This window comes from Eschrichtius robustus, chromosome 9 (assembly GCF_028021215.1).
Source record: "Eschrichtius robustus isolate mEscRob2 chromosome 9, mEscRob2.pri, whole genome shotgun sequence".
Classification (NCBI taxonomy): domain Eukaryota; kingdom Metazoa; phylum Chordata; class Mammalia; order Artiodactyla; family Eschrichtiidae; genus Eschrichtius; species Eschrichtius robustus.
The window spans coordinates 124,289,945-124,298,350 of NC_090832.1; the positions used below are offsets into that span (position 1 = coordinate 124,289,945).

At 45.5% G+C, this 8,406-nt stretch overlaps 1 protein-coding gene across 3 annotated transcripts; it reads right to left on the reverse strand.

Moving 5' to 3' along the window:
- Positions 1–1,182: 1,182 nt before the first annotated feature.
- On the reverse strand, positions 1,183–8,136 carry TENT5A (terminal nucleotidyltransferase 5A). Of its 3 annotated transcripts, none has more exons than XM_068551671.1 (3): positions 8,048–8,136; positions 7,090–7,651; positions 1,183–5,981 (listed from the first exon to the last, which is right to left on the reverse strand). In XM_068551671.1, exons 2-3 carry the CDS (start codon positions 7,612–7,614, stop codon positions 5,205–5,207), a joined length of 1,302 nt encoding a protein of 433 aa, XP_068407772.1. In that variant the 5' UTR covers positions 7,615–7,651; positions 8,048–8,136; the 3' UTR covers positions 1,183–5,204. The 3 variants fall into 3 exon arrangements, with proteins under 3 accessions (XP_068407772.1, XP_068407770.1, XP_068407769.1); XM_068551669.1 differs by lacking the exon at positions 8,048–8,136 and adding an exon at positions 7,898–8,039; XM_068551668.1 differs by lacking the exon at positions 8,048–8,136 and adding an exon at positions 7,843–8,039.
- Between the last annotated feature and the right edge of the window lie 270 nt (positions 8,137–8,406).

Consider the following 8,406-nt stretch of genomic DNA (forward strand, 5'->3'; position numbering starts at 1 on the left):
TTTAAAATTATGATTTTAATTTCCTTGTTTTTGCTTTCTGGGTATTAATTTTTTGTGTTTTGTTTTTCTTCTTAAAGCCACTGAATGTTAAGGTAGTAAGATTCCTAAGGAAAAGAAGGGTGTGTTACTTCTCTCCAGGCTTAGCTAGGTGCAGTCTGGTAATTCAACTAGAAATAGCAGGGTGTACCTAAGTCCAGGAGGAGCTTAATATATTACTGTCCTTATTCAACCCTGGCTGGAAAAGGACTCTGTGATGACCACAGACATGCAAGGGATGGTTGTAAAAAAATGAAGAGGTTGCAACAAAGAAGAGAATGACACACAAATAACACTACCAAACCAAATAACCACCTTGTATTTTATGATGTATATGTGACAGAAAACTGGCTTTGAATACCAGGAATGGCTCTTTCATAGCCGCAGCGTCAAGCATGTATTCTGTCCAACGTCAGGACTTTCAACGGTTTTAAAAAGCCACAAGGATGTCCTATAATAGCTGAGGCTTACCAAATTCTCATGCTACTAGTACTGAGAAAGTCTCCAAAACGACACAAAGAAAAAATATTAATAAATAAATAAATGGATGCTCCCTGGCAATCTGAACAGGTGAGATTACCTATTTGAAATGCTCATCAAAAGGGCAACATCTCTGCACCCAGCTTATGCATACAAACAAAGCACAACATATTAGATCCTGTGATTGCTCTTCCTTCCGCTTTCCCTTCCAATTAGTGCCTGCCAGAACTTCCTCCCTCCCTCCCGAGGCAAACACTCTGAATAACGCTACAGCCTCAAATGGATGATATATATAAAACCAGGGATGACTCAGTCACAACGCTTACGCTACTCCTAAAAACCAAGGCCCCCTCAGGGCTACAGCAAACCTACAGTCCAGAGCCAGGAGATCCTGGAAAACAGCTCCGACTGGGTCACTTAACACAGCTAAGCTCACAACCAGATTCAAAATGTTGGCACCCATTATCTAGATTCTAATGGAGCTTACTGAGCCAGTCAGAGACGGGCTGGCTGCAAGCTGGGCATTTTAATGACTGGCACTCCAATCAGAATTGATAAAGGTGGGTCGCCTCCAAACACTGCTTCATCTTCTCTCATGGATACAGGTTGGATTCAGAGGATATGGTCTTTAGCCAGCACAGAGATGGAAAACAACGCACAAATCAATAGAAAAAAATAACTTCTTTTTATTTACAAAAAAAAAAAATCCAAATATTGGATGCTGTAAACAAAATTCACAATCTGTTCCCTCTAGCGCTGATTCAAATGAGTCAGTTTTTAAGAGTCCGTTCTCCAGCAACTCCTTTTCTGCCTGTGACACAGACTGAAGTGAAAGTATTCCAAAAGAGTGACCCCAGGTGCGGCGTGCTGCAATCAGGGCCTCTTGGGGCAGGCGATGGTTGTAGAGAGGTCGGAGAGAGAGACAGCCAGCGGGCAGAGCACCCTCCATTCTGCAAGGATTTGCAGCCAGTCTCGCCAAGTTACTTGACATCTTCCAACTTTGTACTTTGACCATGTACTTTGTTAGCAAGCCATTATTACGACAACGTATTACACAGAGATTCTTTCTTAGCGCTGAAAAGGCTATACTATAAGAGATCATAAAGAAATACTATATTCCAACAGGTGGTATATATGAAATTACTTTTTTTTTTGGCTTTTTGGTTTCATCTAACACACGTTGTCTTCAAACAACAAAAAAGCCTATTTTCGAACTGCTGACAGCTTTTAACATAATACATTTCATTTACAACATAGTTCACAATATTTATTTGACAAGCATTGCATTGAAAACAACTTTACGCACAATAAGGCAACCTACGATCAGCAAACAGAAAGGGGTGGCAAAAAAAACGGTATGTTCACTTTTCTTGGCGTTTCCTCCTTGGCTTGGCTTACAGACATTCTTCCATCCTTGCAATTTTGGAGCCACGTTAAAACAATCCACCCATTACGAAAGTGAGCAAACACTTGATCCCGTTTCTGGAAGGGAAAAGTCCATCTTGATGTAGGACGTCTTGAGGCAACGAGATTTTACTGCAAAGTCAACTTGTTAAAAGGGCACTGTCACAGGTGAAGTGTTCCCTGACATGCCAGGCTGAACAGGTGAGAAGAGACTCCAGAAGATAAAAAACTTCTTCCTGCTTTGAAGTAACAGCACACTCGACCAGATAAACACAAAGGTAAGCAAATCACAGGCACTAATCAGGAATTGAGAGCTGTCCTTTTCTCTGACCTATGACACACGGCTCTCTCTCACCAGACATTCAAATGTTTAGGCCACACATCCACAAAGAGAGACATATATTCCACTGTTTGTTCAACTACATATGCACAAGACTATAGTACATACAAAAGGGAAATAAATTATATAAATCTTAACGTAAATGCTGAAGGTTGTCTTGAGTACAGCCTGTTCTATCTGAATGCCAGGTGCTGGCATTTCCAACTATGCTACCAGCCCCAGAGTAGGCAAGAAAAGAACATAAATATCTGAGAAAACAAATGAAGAGCGTATATTCCAAGAAGGCCCCTCCAAACAAAAATCTGTGCCATAAAATAACAGCAGGTTATAGCAATGGCATAGCAACGGCAGAGCCAGAGACCTCCAGATTCTTTCTGAAATAGTGGACGACTCATCGGTCAAGAGTTAGGATGAGAAGGAAGAAGGCAGATCGCCAGCTACTCCTCCTCTGTTCCCGAGCGTTCCCTTAGTTTTCCTTTAGGAAACATCCAAACAGGTAAGGAGGTGGAGCTCTGGTTGCTGACAGTTAAGTATCAAGCTTAACCTGCAAATGGAATATTTCCTGGGAATTTACAATGAATTTTTCAAACCCAGGGCTGGAATGAGGGAGTCTGAGCCAACGTGGGAGAAGAAAGAGTTCCCTACGTAACAGTGAGTGGCAGTGCAGTAGCTGTTACAGCTCGGACAGAATTCACAGGGACGCTGCTACAGCAAACCCATCAAGTTCCGGTTAAGGCTTCAAAGAAAGATGCACAAGAAAGGTAGTGCGGATGGATTAAACCAGCATTGAGCACCTGAGGGATGCCCAGATAACAAATAAATTACACTGCCAATAGGATGATGCTAGTTTCTTCCCCAATCCCTCTTTAACTGATGACAAAAATCTGGTTGACTCTTCACAGCAACGATCAGAGTACACAGTCATCCACTAGACTTGGTAGGGATTGTGCAGCTGTTTCACGATACAAAGGGAAGGTTTTCGGGTGTTAGATTTGTTTTTAACAAATACATTTTCAAAGACCAGTGTCCAAAGGAATTAAGGGCTGAGAGAAGGGATGGGTTTAGGATTAGCTGTCACTGAACTGAAACAGTAATGCCAGTTCATTTCACAAAGGTGTAACTGGTCTCTTGGGAAACAGAAAATAAAGTTGGATCTGAATGAATGCAAAGTGAGTGAACTTAAAGTACAGTACTAAATACTTAAATGCAGTGTGACAAACAGGTCAAAGATGTTTCATATTGGCATGAATTTATAAAATTTTATATATAATATATATTTCATATATAAATTTTAAGTAATCGTGCAAATACTCTTTAAAAAGGGTCATTTCACATTTACTAAATTCTAGTGGTCCTGGAATGCACAATGCATTCATTTAAAAATTCATTTAAATATTAATAAGTAGTGTTCAGATCACCAGAAATTCTTTTTTAGCAGTCAGGGATTTAAACAGACTATCACTGATCCATGATCCACTGGATTATACACCATGGAGGTATGCAAGTATTACAAAAAGTAAAAGGGTTCAAACTGTCAAAATGGCAGTTTAGTATAAAAAAAGAGTGCTCTGCCAAACAAATATTCTCCCATATTTGTGGAATTCTATGACTCACAAAAAAAAAAAAAAAAAAAAAAAAGGAAAAAAAAAACCTCACTAAAAATGTATAATCTCTGCTCTTCCTATCAAATATATTAATTGTTTTCCTCCTTCATTCGCTTTAATTTTTTTAGATGTGGGTTTTAATTCATCACTGCAATATGCCCACGTCTCATGTCATCCTGTTGAAAACATAAAAGCACACAGTATTTAAACATTTCCTATATGCTACATTTTTCTAGACCATAATCAATGTATTGTGTGTATATACACATATCACAAATATGTATATATATACACATAATATACACACACATACACATGTACCTAGGATAATATCACACCAACAAGGTTAATTTTATACAAGTATTTGTCAAGAAAAAATAGGGCATCTCCTCCACCATTCACAAGCTTATGTGTTGTTTTATTTTCTTCTTGAGTCCCTGATAAAATAGTCATTAAACCATAAAATTTTTCCACTTCAAATTTTCAGAAGGCAACAGGCACTTTGATGTATATCAGTGTGTAACAAATATAGTAACTCTTTATATATTCTACTATTTCTTTTCTACTTGGGTATTTTTATCTGTTAAATCTTTGGTCCTTGAGCATACTTTCTTTGCTACAGCTGTTTTTGCTTGCATTTTCACATTTAAAAAATGCAAGCTATGCACGCAGCTGGAAATAATGGATTGTGTCATCATAAGTTCTGCTGTTTGTTATGAGAACTGCACCAACCTACTACTGCTCATTCGGAGCAAGCCGTTTCTATTAGCGCAATGGGAGAGTTCCACAGAAAGCACTTGCTACAAGCCTCAGATAGTAATCCCAATGTTGGAGTCCCCCTTCCTCCTGTACAGTTGTTACTATCTGAACTCCTGAATTGATAATTTCGTTGGAGTGAGACCCTTTTTTCCTCTGTATTTTCCCTTTTGTGAATTCCGCCTTATAAGAAACTCTCCACTTGTCTTTTTTTCCTATGGCAAAGCTATGGGAGCAGGTACTGCAAACCCATATTGTCATCAAGCTTTTTTTCCCTTGTTATTTTAGGAGAACCTGGTTGCTTTTAATGACAGGTCTCTTTTGTTTCAGGACAGAATCCAGCTGGGTAGGAGAATGAGGTGGGAGGGTTGGCGGTGGTGGTGGGGTGGGTTATTTTGAGATCATGCTCCCATACCTATGAAAAGATCCACAAGCTTTGCCAAGTTTAAAACCAGGAGCAGATCATCATTGCACAAAACATATCCCTAATCATGGCTGGGTCACTCAGCCTTTTTCTTTTTTCTTTCTTTTTTTTTCCTATCTTGTCTGAAATGGCTTCCCCACAGGACACTTTCAAATGATTCCTAATTGCAAGGTAGCCAAGTGGAGTATGTCTGTTGCTGGCATGTGAACACTGGCTGGACCTGTGCAATGTAGTAATTGCTAAAGTTGGCATCTGCTACGTACGGGGCTGGCTGGTAATAGCAAGTGACATTAGCCACGTTAGGGATGACATTTTGGTCAGCTAGCACCCGGATAGCCAGCATTGTGATCAGGTTTAAAGTCTGTCTTCTTTCATGTCCCATCAGGCACACGGTACTCTCATTCACCACTCCATGAAGGGTCATGAGATAGTCATACTTGCGGTCTTCCAAGCCCACGAAGTGGTTCTGCAAATAGGACTCCAGTTTTCTCTGCTGCTCTCCAATGTCTGAGAAATCGATGAAAAACCTAGAACACATATACCTCTGAAGGGTCTTGATCTCATCAGAGGCGGGCCTAAAGCCCCTCACTAAGAGGTTGCAGTACTTAAGCAGGCCTCCCCCTCTGATTTCCTCCGGGTTCCGGGTGGCAATGATCTTGTTACAAAGGTGATCAAAGGCTTCGTGGAAATCGCCATAGACACTCTCCCCGATTATTGTGGGGTGAAACGTTTCAGTCATTGGGTTCTCTGAACATTCGTAAAAGAGGAGAAGAGAGTCTAATTTGATTTGAAAAGAATCTACACTAAATTCAAACTGCCTCCGGAGGGAATCCACAAATTTCAATTCCACATTTTTGCCACTGTTGTTTGACAGGGATATAAGACTCCATCGGTCAGAGTCATTGCACACTTTAACCATTTTCTGCACATAAGCTTCCTACAATTTAAAAGACAAAACAAGAAGATGAGCAAACCTAGAAAAAAAAATCAATAAATAAGTACATCCTCGTCCCAGCTGAGAATTATTTTGCTCCTTCCCTTCTGTTTTGTCAAGTTTCAGCAAAACACTACCTGCAGGCTTAAACGTTAAACAGTCTTCTCAAAACAACAACAACAAAAAGAAATACATTTAACGAGTGGTTTTGCCGTCTGGGAAAGAGACTAGAAATAATGGTGTGAGGCTTCTCGCAGAGGTAGCACAGTACTAGGAGGTTCTGTTGTCATGCCTGACTTTTGAAATGTTATTTTTTGAGAATGATCTTATAGGTACTATATTCACACAATATCACCACAATATTCAAAAGAGAGAAGGGCCTACAGGGAAAAGTTGGTCTGCCTCTCACCCTTGTCCCTAGTCACCTCGTTTCCCTCCTGCTGAGGGAACCGATAGGATCTGTATCTTGTCGGTCCCCCCGGGCTTCTGCAGCTAAAATCAAATATGAACGAAATTAAGACATTCTGGGAGGCTGGTTCCTCGGATAATTTTAACTAATTGTATAAAACGAGCTTTGGACCAAAGTGGGGAGGAGGGGACCCATTATATCCTGAACACATGAACCAACCTGGAGAAGCACCATATATATGCTTAACACACGGCGTCACGTGAAGGCAGCTAGGAAATCTATTCACATTTCCCAATACAATAATAAGCCCATTGACTAGCGTCTGCTGCAGGCTGCTCTCTTCCCAGAGACTAAATCATCAAATGACTCAAAAAAATTTTTAAAAATGAAAGGTTCACATCATTTCACTCTTCCACTTATCAGAATCTCCTCGGGACACGACTCAATCAAGGAAAGCCAAGAGTTAAAAAATGAGAAGGAAGAGAAGACAGGGCAGAGGAGGAAGCAGGAGACTTGGAAGCTGAAGCAGCTGAAACACTCGACACAGTGCACGCACCTTGGTTTACTCAGGAAAAAACTCAAAAGCAAAATCAGCCAGGGCGCCCACCTGGGTCCGGGCCGCAGACGTGCGCCCCTCTGCCCGCCGCGCCGCCCCCCGCGCCCGGCCCGCCGCCGCCCCCGGCCCCTCTCGGGGGGCTTTACCTTGAGCGTGAGTGGTGTGATCTTCTCTTTGTTCACCCCTTCGGGTAAGAAGTCCAACAGGCAGTCCAGCACGACGTCCTTCACAGTCTGAAACTCCTCTTCCCCGCGCAGGTCGGCGCAGAAGATGAGGTCCAGATCCTTGTAGCCCAGGCCGCTGTCCTGGTGCAGGACGTGGCTGGCGGCCGAGCCGTTGAGGCGCACGTCGCGGACGCCGATGCGCTTCTCGGCCAGGCGCCGCCGCACCACCTTCACGATCAGGCTGGGCTGCAGCTCGAGCGTGGGGAAGTTGCCGCGCCCGTGGATCGGGATGGTCTCGCTCAGGATGCCGTCCAGCCGCTGCACTTGCTCCCAGTTCAGCACGTTGCAGTGCGCCGTGGGGCTTTCGCAATAGTCCAAGCAGTGCCCGCCGAAGCCGCCGCCGCCGCCGCCGAAGTCGCCGCCGCTAAAGTCGCCGGCCAGGGGGATGTAAGGGCCGCCGGCCAGCTCGTCCTCGGCCATGGCAAAGTACCCTTCGCCTTCCGCCATGAAGTGCCCGCCGAACGCCACTGGGCCCTGGTCGGTCCTAAAAGAGAACAGGGGGGAAGGAGCGCGCTGAGACGCGCGGCGGACAGGCGGACAGGGGCCCGAGGAGGAAGGAGCGCACCCCCTCCCCGCTTCGCCCCCCGCCTCGGGGGCTCACCGGAGATTCTCCCTCCCCAGGCCCCCGTGGTCTCCGGCCCGCGCGCGCCGCGCCCCCGCAGAGCAGCCCCGCACCAAAAGTATCTCTGATGCATCTGGAAAGCGCAAGCGGGAGTCCCGTCTGTGTCACCTGGAGGCGGCCGCCCCTTCTAGGAGCGCGGCGAGCGAGGAACTGCGAGGCGGCAACACTTCAGGAGCCGCGAGTGCGCTCCCGGCAGCGGCGAGTGACTTAGTCCTTCCCAGACCCCCGCCGCCCGCGCCGGCCACTCCCGCCCCTCACCCCGCCCGCGCCGCCTCAGCCGCGGTGGTCCCGGAGGTGGCGGCTCCTGCTGCCGCCGCCGCCGCCGCCGCACACGCTCCCGTCTCTGGAGCTTTAGCAGTTGTGCGGGGGAAATGTCCTCACTACTTTTTTTATACCGGGGCCTCTCGGCGCTTCCGGGGCCCGGCGCCGCACGCTCGCCACACCCTCCTCATCTGCATAGGGCGCCGCCCCCACCCACCCCGCGGCCGGAGCCCTGCGGAGCCTGGTGCTGCAGCGACGGGCGCGGTCCCCAGAGGGGGAAGCCGGCGGCGGTTCCTGTGTGCACTGATGTGCACAGACATATATTTGCTGTATGGAGCCCCCCCCACCCCGCCCCT

What these genes read in the sequence shown, in the direction of transcription:
- TENT5A (XM_068551668.1), bottom strand. Translation starts at nt 7,862, where the DNA reads ATGCATCAGAGATACTTTTG. An exon ending in ATGCATCAGAGATACTTTTG is followed by an intron (nt 7,652 to 7,842) that starts GTGCGGGGCTGC and finishes GTTCTCTTTTAG; the next exon opens with GACCGACCAGGGCCCAGTGG. An exon ending in TCACACCACTCACGCTCAAG is followed by an intron (nt 5,982 to 7,089) that starts GTAAAGCCCCCC and finishes TTTAAATTGTAG; the next exon opens with GAAGCTTATGTGCAGAAAAT.